Source organism: Phoenix dactylifera, chromosome 11 (genome assembly GCF_009389715.1).
Source record: "Phoenix dactylifera cultivar Barhee BC4 chromosome 11, palm_55x_up_171113_PBpolish2nd_filt_p, whole genome shotgun sequence".
NCBI lineage: Eukaryota > Viridiplantae > Streptophyta > Magnoliopsida > Arecales > Arecaceae > Phoenix > Phoenix dactylifera.
The window spans coordinates 8,609,262-8,624,539 of NC_052402.1; the positions used below are offsets into that span (position 1 = coordinate 8,609,262).

Genomic DNA, 15,278 nt, shown 5'->3' on the forward strand with positions numbered 1-15,278 from the left:
CTCCCAAGATCGGGGGTAGCTCAGCCAAAACTTCTCAAATCTAAAGGGGGAACGTACTGAAATATGTCTCAGTACTCACCAGTAAAGGGTTGTGGTCCGAAGTAATCCTGGGCAAGTGTCTAACATGATGGTCTAGGAAGCACTGAACCTATCCAGTTGTGGCACAAGCTCTGTCTATTCTCTCCCAGACTTAGGCCCGCCCCTGTTGATTATTACACCATGTGAATCTAGGCCCCGAGAAGCCCAAATCAATCAGCCCATTCGAGGTGAGAAAGTTTTGAAACTCCTTAATCTTCCTATTATGTGAGAAGGGATTTCCCCCCATTTTCTCATGTGAGTCAACTATACAGTTGACGTCTCCTGCCATCAACACGGGATAGCCCTGGCTAATCACCTGAGAAGCTTCCTCCCACAAGGTCCTCCTCTTCCTATACTCAGTACTAACATACACTGCTGAGAGAACCCAAGAGTTCCTGTTACCCTCTGAAATCACCATGATTATCTCATGATTGCAAACATTGAAGCTGTCCAACCTGCATCTCTCCAATCCCCAAGTGACTATGATACCTTCCGACAATCCCTGGGATTCCACAGCATAGAACCCCTATGATCTCGGTAACGCCCTTCTAGCCTTCTGTAAACTCTTTCCTGAAAGTCGGATCTCAAACAAAACACCGATGTCAGGGTTGTGCACTTGCACCAATTCTGGATAAGCACGACCGGGGAAATGGTTTTATACGCAATTTCTCAGTCCTAAAACGAATCTACGTATTAACAAGGTGTTTACTCATCCAACGTGGAGAAAGTGCTTTCTATTTTCTTTAACAGGTCGAACCCTCTCTGAAGCTTCGTCTGTGATTTTCTCGGCCCCAAGGGAGTTTACTCGACCCATTCTCCAGTCTCCCGCAAGGTTTCCCCGCCCTGCGATAATTCCATAGCAAATTCTTCATAAAGCACCCAAGGAGTCCTCACAGCCCGCTACCCCCGAACTGTTGCTGCCACCTACTTCCCCTGCACACTCCTATCACCTCCTAGAACATCCACATTCTTCCCCTTAGCTAAAGCCATCAATTGAAGTATGATTTGGTGATGCTGCCCTTCACTGCATTCTTGTGCCATATGGCACGTTACAGTATCTGTGCCAAATGTCGTTAGCTCTCCCTTCCTTCCTTCAAAATTCAACACCTCTGCATCAACAACCGAATCCCCACACTTGGCCTTCCCCCGCGATATTCTCACCTTGAGAAGGGCATCATCTGTTATCCGTGCCATATGGCACGATTTGGAAGAGGACTCAACGTCGGAGCTGGCTGCCTCCACAAAACCGATGACGAGGGCGTCCGCCGCTCCATGCTGTCGCACCTCCTCCTCCACTGGCTCATCCACGACCATTACCGTCGCCCCCACCGCGGCTAGGCCCTCCGCCACCGAGAGGGCACAGGACAAGCGCCCAGGTGGCTCCGGTCCCCCCCGTCGTGCAGCGTCCGCCGCATCCCTTGTCTCCTGCATCACCCGAGGAGGGCAGCCGCACGTCGTCGCAGACGTCGGGGGAGAGCTCCTGCTCCTCCGGCAAGCCATGTCCCCGAATGCCTGACCTTCGTCGACGGAGCCTTGGCTCTCCCAGCAGCTCGAGCTGGACCTCCCCCCATCGGGCCCTAGGCCACAGGAGGGCTCCTAGGTCGTTTCATCGGGCTAAGGCCCGGCCCACCTGTTTGAAAGAGTAGATGCCCTACAAGCCAATCGCAATATGTATTGCGAAAGGTTTTTTCTTTTGATTTGTCCAAATCATGTACATGACATTTAAATATGAATAAAGGCGTTATGTTTTATCATATGCTGTTGATTATATTTATGATAAACTCCTTAGTTTAGGGCAATGGTTTTAAGACTATGATGAGATCATACTAGTGAGACTTAAAATCCTAAAATCCTAATCTTAAATATTCCCAGTCATTGGTACATTGAGTCGGGGATCAATGATTACCGGAAAGACTGGCATGTCTTATGTATGCTCGATGCAGAGGATGATTGATCTCACAATCATTTGTGTGGAGACACTAATACAAAGATGTGGGTGCTCATTAGAGGAATGAGTTCACTGAATTGACCTACAAAGAGAAATCTTATGAAGTCTTACTTACATGTCAAAAGATGATTCTCTTAGTGGGAGTTGTGCAACTGATCCTACGACCTGAGATCACCATGGTATCTTGTGCACATGAACCCATATTTTGGTTTACACTCATTCATGACAATAAGTTATGTACGAGGTCTTCTGGATATGGTGAATTGTGTACGAAGATTATGAGTAGGTCAACAAGGAATTAATCACTTCTAGTAAGAGAAGATAGCATCCTATTTATTCTAATCATATGATAATTCAGGAAACCTTTGATCAAAGTAGAATGAAAATTAGAAAGAGTTTCTAATGTTTCATTATTTGAATTATCATTAAAAGATTGAGAAAAATATGAATATGAAATTGAGTTTGACATATATTCATACTCATATGCATATTTGGGATGCAGTTTGATTAAAGGATTGAATTGCATGGTAACTTGCCACTGAAGGGTATTTTTGGTATTTCTACCAAATTCCATATTTTCCGGGTAGACATGACACGTTGCTAGACGTCAATCTTGTTTTATAGGTTTGATCAAATTAAAGAGTTAATTCGATCACCAATTAGAAAGGATTCTAATTGTTAAGTTCGGGTTCGCGCAGTTTGGACTTAAATCGATTAGAAGAGTTCTAATCAAGTTGGGTCAACTCGCACTCACACCTATTGCTGGCTAAGTATGGAACCCAATGGGTCACACACAAGAAAACTTATCAAGGGTCTAATTGGATTAGATCATGTTTGCAAGATAAACATCCTAGCAGGTGTTGCAAACCTTAGCTCCTAATTCGAATTGGATTCGAATCTGATTCGAATTGGATTCGAATCGGATTCTTAATTGATCTAATCCAAATTCGAATCGGATTCTTAATTGATCTAATTTCATTAGATCATATTCTAATATGGGTTAGCTAAGAGTTGGCACCTAATTGGCTTGGTTTGAGTCTAATTGGATTAGATTTAATAAATCATTCAATCTAGACCGTTAGATCTTGATCTACCGTTGGATGAAGACATAATGGAGAGTTGGTTTAACCCAATTGGATTGGGTTAGAGGATGGCTACCATAATTGACCATTGGATCTTAATCCCACCATTGGATGAAGACATAATGGGTCAAGTGAATGGCGCCTTGCATTGGAGCCCTTGGATCATCATCATGAAAGATCAAGAGGTGAGGCGTGATGGACATGTGATTAGCATGTGATGTTGACTTGGTCAAAATATGGCACCACATGAAAGGACATATCATTTGATACACCTCTTCACTTGATCTGCACCTCCTCTTATTTGATATGGCCCTTAGATGATGTCTTTTCATGAAAGGATGTGTGGATGGGATGCATCCCTTGGAGATGCATCCCTACACCTATTATAAATAGGCTAGCACTCCATGGGTTTCATCATTCCAACTCCACCCCACTCCTCTCTTCTTTCTTTCTTACATTAGTTTCTTTCTTTCTAGCATTGCTTCTAGTGTGTCCTAAGCCAAGACAAGGTGGTCTTCTTTAGGACAAAAGGATTAGAAGTGATTTTAGAAGGTTAAAGAAAAATAGAAAGAAAGGAAAGCAAGCCATTAGAGTTCTTTAAGAATTCTGCATTAAGGATCAAAGTCTTTGGAGCTTAAGACTTAAATCAAGTTTTCGTGTGGATCAACGTTGGAGGGTGAACACTTGGGCACCTAGTGGAAATTCTGCATATTGGATTAGCGTTAGAGGTATTCTTCTATTTCTGCATTTATATTATATTATTTGATTGCTTTCATTAAGGTGATCTTGGCTTATAAGGGTTTTATGTTAAGGAACTTTATCAAGAAATTTTTAAAATTCCTAACTTCCGCTGCGCATTATAACATGCTAAAATCCTTCAAGTGGTATCAGAGCCATCCTTAATTGGTTCAATCAAATAATTATGTATGATGTATGATTATTAATTTACTATGAGATAGTAATATCATATGCTTAGAGAAATGCTGAAATGTATGATTAATATATGATATGTTATGTAATAAAATATCATGATATGAAATTTTCCATATGAAAATATGTTGAAGCATGTTAATTAATTGCTTATGATTTATACATGCTATGAGATAGCCATGATGCATAATAGTTTATTTTAGACATGTTAAATGTATGTTACAATTAAAGAATGTGCTAGAGACTAGTAAGCCCTCAATAAAAATTATATTAAGTCATAGTGTTGAAAAACTTTGAACTAACCCATTCTAGAACAATTAATCTAATTGGTGTCTAAGGAAAGCACTAAAGGTGGTTACTTAATTAGGACCTTACTCTCTGAGTAAGGGGAGCCTCCCACCTGCTTACCTGGCCAATTGTTTGATTGCCTATTATGGATAAGCTTAATATTGATATAACACTATTGATAGCCTTCCTTCATGCCTCGATATTATTATGTCAAGATCCATGCTAGTTTGTTGTGCTAACACAAGACTTGCAATGGGGACTGATGTTATACTGTCTTGGTGCATTAAGATGCTTATGGCATATTTTAATATATTGCCTTGTTGTGCAACCACAAGGGCAATATTATTCGAATATGACTATATGGAAATGAAGGGTTTGACTTAACTAAAATATTATTGTTTGTTGTGCTAACACAAGGCAATAAGTATTTTAAGAGGACAAGATAAAGTTGAGAATTGCATGAGATGCAATTGGAAAGAGTTTCCTACCTTTGAACTCATAAGAGTTTGTTGTGTAAACACAAGGCTTTTTATGATGAATTAGGATCTCAACCCTACTAAAAAAAATTATATTTTCACGTTTATCATAGGAGAGGGCTATGATATTCGATAAAAATAGTAGGAGACAAATTAGATTAAAGTCCTTATCTAGTTGCAAACATGTCATCATGATTGGTCTGCTTATATTAGTTTTGTTTTGCATATGTAGAATTATTAAATGGCTTCTTCACTTTCACTAAGAGGCATCTTAGATGCCAACAAGTTGACCGGACCAAACTATGTGGACTGGTTGAGGAATTTAAAGATAGTACTCACTCAGGAGAAAATTTCCTATATACTTGAAACCCCTGATCTTGGAGATCTAGGGGATGATGCTACAGAAGAGGAGGTTGCCACACATAAGATGTGGAAAAATGACAGTGTGACTGTCAAATGTATCATACTTGCCTCTATGAACAATGAATTACAGAGGCAACATGAAGGCATGGATACTCAATCCATACTTCTCAATTTAAAAGAGTTGTATGGAGAACAAAGCAGGACTGCTAGGTATGAGATATCTAAGCAGTTGTTCCGTGCTAGAATGAATGAAGGAACTCCAGTGCAAAACCATGTTCTTATGGTTATAGACTTGATCACCAGATTAAGTCAATTAGGTTTTGCTATGGATAGTGAGCTCAGTCAGGATTTGATCCTGCAATCACTGCCTGATTCATTCTCTCAGTTTGTTGTGAACTTTCACATGAACAAGCTGAACACCTCCCTGCCCGAGCTGTTAAATATGCTCAAAACAGCTGAAGGGCATATTAAGAAGGATAAAGGTCCACTCCTTCTTATAAATAGCACCTCTATGAGGAAATCGGAAAATAAGGGTTCTAAGAAACGATTGAACCCCAAGAGTAGCATCAAAAAGAAAAAAGGAAAGAAAAACTCCGGATCAAGTACCTGTTTTCATTGCGGCAAAGCTGGCCACTGGAAAAGGAATTGCAAGAGTTTTCTTGCAAGTATGAAGACCGATGCAAGAGTTGCATCAAAAGGTATGTTTATGTTACATGCCAACTTGTCATTAAGTTCTTCAAATTCAAATTCATGGGTATTGGATACCGGCTGTGGTTTTCACATTTGCAAATCTTTGCATGGACTACAGAAAATTAAAATTTTGAAGAAAGGTGACTTCGAGCTGTATGGCGCTGGAGGAGAGTCCATCCAGGCTGAAGCTGTTGGAACCTACAACTTGGAATTGCCTTCGGGAAAGCTCCTACAATTAGAAGATTGTTATTATATGCCCAAAATTATTAGAAATGTAATTTCCATTCCTTTGTTGTTAAAGAAAGGTTTTGAAATTAATGGAAAGGGCAATGGTTGCTCTATTTATTTTTCTAATAAGCATCTTTGCAATGGCATTATGGAAAATGGTCTTCTAGTTTTATTACTTAATGACAATGTCTTTCATATTAATAAAAGCAATAAAAGAAAGAGAGAGGAAGTGAATAATACCCTCCTTTGGCATTGCCGACTTGGTCACATAAGTGAATCAAGAATTAACAAGTTATACAAAGAAGAGTTCTTTGATCCTTATGATTATGAATCATTAGGAACTTGTGAATCTTGTCTTATGGGAAAAATGACCAAGTCTCCATTCACTGGACATGGAGAAAGGGCAAGTGAGTTATTAGGACTTATACATACAGATGTATGTGGTCCTATGACAACTCCAGCTAGAGGTGGATACTCTTACTTCATCACATTCACTGATGATTTATCAAGGTTCGGATTTGTGTATCTTATGAAACATAAATACGAAGCCTTTGATAAGTTTAAAGAGTATCAAAGTATGGTTGAAAAACAAACCGGAAAGTGTATTAAAATCCTTCGATCTGATCGAGGAGGTGAATACCTTTCTAGTGAATTTTTAAATCATCTTAAAGAAAAGGGCATTCTCTCTGAATGGACACCTCCGTATACGCTACAACTAAATGGTGTAGCTGAACGGAGGAATCGTACTCTATTAGATATGGTAAGATCCATGATGTGCTTTACAGATCTTCCTATTTCCTTCTGGGGTTATGCCTTAGAAACTGCTACATATGTGCTAAACAGGATACCTTCAAAATCTGTATCTAGTACTCCATATGAGATATGGAGAGGTAGAAAGCCCAATCTTAAATATTTTAAAATATGGGGCTGCCAAGCATATGTCAAAAGAAATTTTGGACATAAGCTAAGTGCTAGATCAGATAAATGTACATTTATAGGTTATTCCAAAGAAAGTATTGGATATCTCTTCTATCACCCTACTGAACAAAAGGTATTTGTTAGTAGGCATGCCACTTTCTTAGAAAAAGAGTTTATCTTAGAAAAGGGCAGTGAAAGAAGAATTGAACTTAATGAAGTTCAAGACCTACAAATAGAAACACAAGAAATTCTTCAACCAAATGTACCCATTGATGAAGTACAACCACAACACACATCTCCTCTCCAAAGGTCAGATAGAGTGCGAAATGCACCTAAGAGGTTTGGGTTTATCATTGAGAATGATGAAGCCCACATCATCGAAAATGATGATCCTCTGACCTATTCGGAAGCTATCATGAGTAATGACTCTAACAAATGGTTAGAAGCTATGAAATCCGAAATAGACTCTATGTATACCAACCAAGTATGGACTTTGGTTGATGCACCAGAAGGTGTTAACCCTATAGGTTGCAAATGGGTCTATAAGAAGAAGATTGGAGCAGATGGCCAAGTAGAAACCTACAAGGCTAGATTGGTGGCAAAAGGTTTCAGGCAAAAGCAAGGAATTGACTATGATGAAACTTTTTCACCAGTTGCCATGCTTAAATCTATTCGGATTTTGCTTGCAATAGCTGCATACTATGATTATGAAATTTGGCAGATGGATGTCAAAACCGCCTTCCTTAATGGTTATCTTGAGGAAGAGGTTTACATGACACAGCCAGAAGGATTTGTCTCAAGTGGGAGAGCAAATCAAGTATGCAAGCTTAAGAGATCCATTTATGGATTAAAGCAAGCATCGAGGAGTTGGAACATCCGTTTTGATACAACAGTCAAAGAGTTTGGTTTTATCAAAAATGTGGATGAACCATGTGTGTACAAGAAGACTAGTGGGAGTGCCGTTGTCTTCTTAATATTGTATGTAGATGACATACTAATCATTGGAAATGATATTCCAATGTTACAATCGGTCAAGACTTGGCTATCAAAAAGCTTTTCCATGAAAGACTTGGGAGAAGCATCCTATATACTTGGTATAAAGATCTATAGGGATAGATCTAAAAGGATGCTAGGCTTGTCCCAGTCTAAGTACATAGATCGTGTGCTAAAAAGATTCAGCATGGAAGGAAGTAAAAGAGGTTACTTACCTATGAGTCATGGCATACGTCTCTCTAAGAAGATGTCTCCTAAGACATCTGAAGAGAGGAATAGAATGAATTCTATTCCCTATGCTTCGGCAGTAGGATCAATTATGTATGCTATGCTATGTACTAGGCCTGATGTTGCTTATGCCTTAGGCATAACAAGCAGATTCCAGGCTGATCCAGGAGAAAATCATTGGATAGCTGTGAAAAATATTCTTAAGTACTTAAGAAGGACTAAAGATATTTTTCTAGTTTATGGAGGATCTGAGTTGAAACTAGAAGGATTTTCTGATTCTAGTTTTCAATCAGATCCAGATGATAGCAAGTCCACTTTAGGGTATGTCTTTACCCTAAATGGTGGTGCAGTGAGCTGGAAGAGTTCCAAGCAGCAAACTGTAGCTGACTCAACTACTGAGGCAGAATACATCGCTGTAAGTGAAGCCGCTAAAGAAGCTGTCTGGATGAAGAAGTTCATCGCTGAGTTGGGAGTAGTTCCTGAGATTGCTGGACCAGTTTCAGTTTATTGTGACAACACTGGAGCTGTTGCTCAAGCAAAGGAACCAAGATCTCATCACAAATCCAAGCACATTCTAAGACGCTTCCACCTCGTTCGAGAGATCGTCGAGAGACAAGACATAGTCATTGAACGAGTAGACACAAAGAACAACTTAGCAGACCCGTTCACTAAAGCTCTACCACAACAGCAGTTCGATCGCCACCTCGATTGTATGGGGATAAAATATAAGAGCGATTGGCTTTAGTGCAAGTGGGAGATTGAAAGAGTAGATGCCCTACAAGCCAATCGCAATATGTATTGCGAAAGGTTTTTTCTTTTGATTTGTCCAAATCATATACATGACATTTAAATATGAATAAAGGCGTTATGTTTTATCATATGCTGTTGATTATATTTATGATAAACTCCTTAGTTTAGGGCAATGGTTTTAAGACTATGATGAGATCATACTAGTGAGACTTAAAATCCTAAAATCCTAATCTTAAATATTCCCAGTCATTGGTACATTGAGTCGGGAATCAATGATTACCGGAAAGACTGGCATGTCTTATGTATGCTCGATGCAGAGGATGATTGATCTCACAATCATTTGTGTGGAGACACTAATACAAAGATGTGGGTGCTCATTAGAGGAATGAGTTCACTGAATTGACCTACAAAGAGAAATCTTATGAAGTCTTACTTACATGTCAAAAGATGATTCTCTTAGTGGGAGTTGTGCAACTGATCCTACGACCTGAGATCACCATGGTATCTTGTGCACATGAACCCATATTTTGGTTTACACTCATTCATGACAATAAGTTATGTACGAGGTCTTCTGGATATGGTGAATTGTGTACGAAGATTATGAGTAGGTCAACAAGGAATTAATCACTTCTAGTAAGAGAAGATAGCATCCTATTTATTCTAATCATATGATAATTCAGGAAACCTTTGATCAAAGTAGAATGAAAATTAGAAAGAGTTTCTAATGTTTCATTATTTGAATTATCATTAAAAGATTGAGAAAAATATGAATATGAAATTGAGTTTGACATATATTCATACTCATATGCATATTTGGGATGCAGTTTGATTAAAGGATTGAATTGCATGGTAACTTGCCACTGAAGGGTATTTTTGGTATTTCTACCAAATTCCATATTTTCCGGGTAGACATGACACGTTGCTAGACGTCAATCTTGTTTTATAGGTTTGATCAAATTAAAGAGTTAATTCGATCACCAATTAGAAAGGATTCTAATTGTTAAGTTCGGGTTCGCGCAGTTTGGACTTAAATCGATTAGAAGAGTTCTAATCAAGTTGGGTCAACTCGCACTCACACCTATTGCTGGCTAAGTATGGAACCCAATGGGTCACACACAAGAAAACTTATCAAGGGTCTAATTGGATTAGATCATGTTTGCAAGATAAACATCCTAGCAGGTGTTGCAAACCTTAGCTCCTAATTCGAATTGGATTCGAATCTGATTCGAATTGGATTCGAATCGGATTCTTAATTGATCTAATCCAAATTCGAATCGGATTCTTAATTGATCTAATTTGATTAGATCATATTCTAATATGGGTTAGCTAAGAGTTGGCACCTAATTGGCTTGGTTTGAGTCTAATTGGATTAGATTTAATAAATCATTCAATCTAGACCGTTAGATCTTGATCTACCGTTGGATGAAGACATAATGGAGAGTTGGTTTAACCCAATTGGATTGGGTTAGAGGATGGCTACCATAATTGACCATTGGATCTTAATCCCACCATTGGATGAAGACATAATGGGTCAAGTGAATGGCGCCTTGCATTGGAGCCCTTGGATCATCATCATGAAAGATCAAGAGGTGAGGCGTGATGGACATGTGATTAGCATGTGATGTTGACTTGGTCAAAATATGGCACCACATGAAAGGACATATCATTTGATACACCTCTTCACTTGATCTGCACCTCCTCTTATTTGATATGGCCCTTAGATGATGTCTTTTCATGAAAGGATGTGTGGATGGGATGCATCCCTTGGAGATGCATCCCTACACCTATTATAAATAGGCTAGCACTCCATGGGTTTCATCATTCCAACTCCACCCCACTCCTCTCTTCTTTCTTTCTTACATTAGTTTCTTTCTTTCTAGCATTGCTTCTAGTGTGTCCTAAGCCAAGACAAGGTGGTCTTCTTTAGGACAAAAGGATTAGAAGTGATTTTAGAAGGTTAAAGAAAAATAGAAAGAAAGGAAAGCAAGCCATTAGAGTTCTTTAAGAATTCTGCATTAAGGATCAAAGTCTTTGGAGCTTAAGACTTAAATCAAGTTTTCGTGTGGATCAACGTCGGAGGGTGAACACTTGGGCACCTAGTGGAAATTCTGCATATTGGATTAGCGTTAGAGGTATTCTTCTATTTCTGCATTTATATTATATTATTTGATTGCTTTCATTAAGGTGATCTTGGCTTATAAGGGTTTTATGTTAAGGAACTTTATCAAGAAATTTTTAAAATTCCTAACTTCCGCTGCGCATTATAACATGCTAAAATCCTTCACTGTTTGCAGCCCACCGCTTGATTTGAGCCGCACCTTGACCCGACCCAAATTGATTTCGGCCTGATTCAGCTCCGACTGAGCTCCCAACTCGGCGCCCAACCCGGACCCGAAACCTAGTTGACTCGGATCACGCGGAACAACACCTACTCCAACTGTCGAGACATCCTTCTTCGGCGTCCTCCGGCGGGCCACCTTGGTGGGTTTCTGCCATCCCTCGAGGTCAACCGGAGAACCCGTCGGGATCGGTTCATCTTCCATCGAACTCGGCCCGGAGCTGGAGATGGGCATCGAGTTCTTCCTTGCATTGGTCCCCTTCGTCTCCTTTCTCCGGTGTGCCGAGAAGGGCACCTGTCGGAACCCAATCTGATTGGTAACCATCCACGGACCATAGACACCATCCACTTCAAGCCCATCACCCACCCCCTCCATTTGCTTGGGAGCCTCTGCCATAGTCGATCCCTCTGCACCCGCCTTCGATCCATGCTCCTCCTCCACCGCCTTCTTCCCCATTGCCGATTCTTGCCCCTCCGCCTCCGGAGGCTGGAACTCACAGGCCACCGATGAATGTCCGATCCGTCCGCACTTAGAGCATGGAGCAGGCAAGCTTTCATAGGTAAAGCTCTGCCAGAACTTCTCCTCTCTACCAGCCGATCTCGCCATCACGAAAGTTCCCGGCTTGAGCGGCGCTGAGACATCCAGCTCGATCTTTACCCTGACAAAACCAAACCGCTTCCCCTGCGCCGTGAAGCCGTCTAACTCTAGAGGGTTGCCGGCACTCGTAGCTATCCGCAGGATAGTTTCCTTCATGCAGTAATCCAACGGCAGCCCAGGTAACCGGAGCCACACCACCACCCATCCAATGCCACTTGCTCTCGGGATGAAATTTGGACGCCAGCGTTCCATGGCGACCAGCTGCCTGACCACCATCCAAGGACCATTCCTCATCGCCGCCTCCCGGTCCGCTTCATTGTTAAATCTGATTGCGCCGACACCATCCACCAATGCAAAACTTTCAACATCGTACGCTAATTTTCCGGCCCGCCGGATCTCCTTAGCTACCCAATCCACCAGGATACTCCTCCCCAAGCTCCGCACCAAGATCGTGGTGCTCCTCCACTCCGATCGAGTATCCTCCAGCTCCTCCTCTGGCACCACCACCACCTCGGTAAACCGGCTCTGCACCACTTCCAGCTCATGGGGAGAAATTTGGTGATCGGTCCACACCGCTTGCCTCGGCACGCCTTTTGCCACCTCCGCCCACGACGAACATTTCGCTGCACTTCTGGGAGTATTGTTCCTGGGCCATCCGACTTTTCCGGCACCGGCGTCGTCGACAGCCCAGCTTTAGCGTCGGCCATGGCAGAAATCCGACCACCGTTCGACAAAATTCCCCAGTGACCCAGCTCCTGCGCCCGTCTTTGCCCTCACTTTGCCACTATCATGAACATATTGAGAAGTGTGTATCTTGAAATAAGATCAAGAGCTGATGTCTTGTTATTCACATCAAACATGCTTGACACCAAAGACTAAAATAGATGTATTTACTATCAACAATCAATTCCACATAAGACTGAACACCACATGTAAATATAGTCAATAGAATAAAATGATTAACCATATTAAATTTATTATTGAAAAGAATAATTTTAACTGAAAGGGCTTTTGAAATATATAGCGTTACTAATTTCGGTTGTTTGGGATCAGATTATTCAAGTTGAAAATTGTGGTGGTTCTTGAGGTGGATCGCCTTATCAGCATGCTATGGTTTTGAGGTTCCAAGGTACCAACATCTTAGTTGATGGCCAATGTTGGCATGAAGCAATATCTAAATCTAGGTACTGACTTTGAGCTTAAAAAGAAGATGGGAAAAAATTTAAATTTTTACAAATCTAGAAGCTGAATCTAAATTTATATATCCATGACAAAATGCTCTGCAAAGGAAGTATTTAAATATGCTCAAACTTTATCATTTCACTGCTGATTTTGCTAGCATTCTCAACAGTTTTCGTCCACTGCTAGGATAGAAAGCTAAAATGTTGATTGTTTTTTCTTTTCTTTTATTTTGTTTTTTTAACTCTAACCATATGTTGGACAATGGTGAAAATTTCTACATAGCCAGTGAAAACGGAACTGTCACCAAATGATGCATCATAGATTAAATAATTTAATCCTTAAAAATACAACACCATTCTCACTTTCCTATCAAATTTATGACAAGTGTGGGATAATTGCAATGCACAAGATAGTATCTTGAATTATAGATTGGGTGAGGAGGTAAAGGCAAGCATAAAAATATAGCTGGACTATTCTATTAGAAAAAAAAAGAACGAAAAGAAGAATATTCAGCATCCCATTTCATGTTCGAATTATGTCTACCTACCTGAATTTATTACATTTTTAAATAATCTTACAATATAATATCATCCTCATTATCGCAACATTAATACAAAAGCATAGAACGATCTTTTCAGCCAAAATTTTCATTCCACCTTTATTGATATCTAGTGATGGTGGCAGTGCAGAAGCCTTGGATACCAAGCGTTGCATAGGATCTGCAAATTTGAACCAGCAATGAATGAGGAAAAGATTGTGGAACACTAAAAGAAATTCAGCAACAGTAAATAAGATCATGCCATTTGGATTGTAATGTATTCAATTTACTTTGTTCCAGTTGAAGCCCAAATTGATGCAGTGTGTTTGGCAGATATCACCTGCTGTCTAACCTTCATGATCATCTCTCAACTTCTCTAGCTTAGCCTTAAGCTCTTCGTTTTCAAGTCGCAATCTTTCTACTTCATGCTTGAGCTCTGCATTGTCATGTCGCAACCTCTCAATTTCCACTTTGGAGTTCTCATCATTCTGTAGAAGCCAAAATGGGAATAAGGATTAAAATATTGAAAAGAGGGATAAAGACAGTCTCGCCCCAAGTCGAAGTATTCCAGCCTTATGCACTGTTACAGATAAATATAACGAAAAACCCCCAGTTTTCAAATTATAGTGTTTGAGAATAAAATGATGGGTGCTATCAGCACCAATATAAACAGTACAGAAATTAAATGATTCAGTCTCCAACTCATTTAATATAGAATAAAATGACTATCTCCATAATAAAGGAATCATTTCTATATTTTTGATTGACTTCATTATGTATATATTGACTATAGTAGCAAGAATCTTCTATTTAGGGTAGTGGACCTGCTGCCAAATCTCCTTAGAAACTCATCCTGCACTTGCTTCCTTAGTGTTTTCTTATTAATTTTGTTAAAGAGACCTGCCTCCTTCTACATGCACCCGACCCACTTCCGGCAACTAAGGTATTGACTTAAATTTCAAACATTAGAATGCTATACACAACAAGGAAAAATGAATCGGCTTGTACCAGCCGGTTCAGCTCAGACCACAAATGGTTCCGGCCTAGGCCGGAATCGGCCGGTACAAGAGCGAACTGGACGGAACAAGACCGGTTTCGTCTGATTCGGCTAGGACAGCCGGTTCGCACCAAGTCTGATTAGATTTGCCATAACCACCGGTTCGGATCGGTCCGAATCGGTACCAAACCGGACTGGGGGCCGATCGGTATGACACCCGGTACTGGTTTGGCAATCTTTGATACACAATATTAAGATTTATGAACGACTAGCATATGGAATATGTGATACATTATCAAAGTTTGTAAGTCCACATGAAAAACTGACAATGTTTAGACTGCAAATATGAACATAATGTTTTTAGAAATATAAACTTTGGTGAAATCCATCTTACACTTAAATTCATTGAAAGTCCGAATGCCTTGCCTTACTCTTCCAACTTTTCTAATTATTGAGAATTATACATATATAAAAATGTGTAACCTAGTAAAATGTGAAATAAGTATATCTAATGCACACCAATACCTAGTGGGCACCCATCTAAGTGAGAGATCTCAGGTTCGAACCGGAGTGGTGGTGAACAACTGCTATTCTCAAGAGAAAAAAATAATTATATCTAATGCACAAGGTGATTGGCATGCCAGTTGTTTAGT

General features: G+C 40.1%; 1 protein-coding gene across 2 annotated transcripts in view; it reads right to left on the reverse strand.

The window, feature by feature from the left end:
* Positions 1–13,533: 13,533 nt before the first annotated feature.
* LOC103706819 (pantothenate kinase 1-like) overlaps positions 13,534–15,278 on the reverse strand; it is a 38,486-nt gene continuing 36,741 nt past the window's right edge. Inside the window, exons 17-18 of one of the 2 annotated variants that reach the window (XM_039131485.1) lie at positions 13,969–14,116; positions 13,534–13,809 (exon numbers count right to left, since the gene is read on the reverse strand). In XM_039131485.1, coding sequence (XP_038987413.1) covers positions 13,976–14,116 — 141 coding nt within the window. In that variant the 3' untranslated portion in view covers positions 13,534–13,809; positions 13,969–13,975. Of the gene's footprint in view, positions 13,810–13,918; positions 14,117–15,278 lie in introns of both variants that reach the window. The other variant, XR_005513863.1, reaches the window with a different exon arrangement.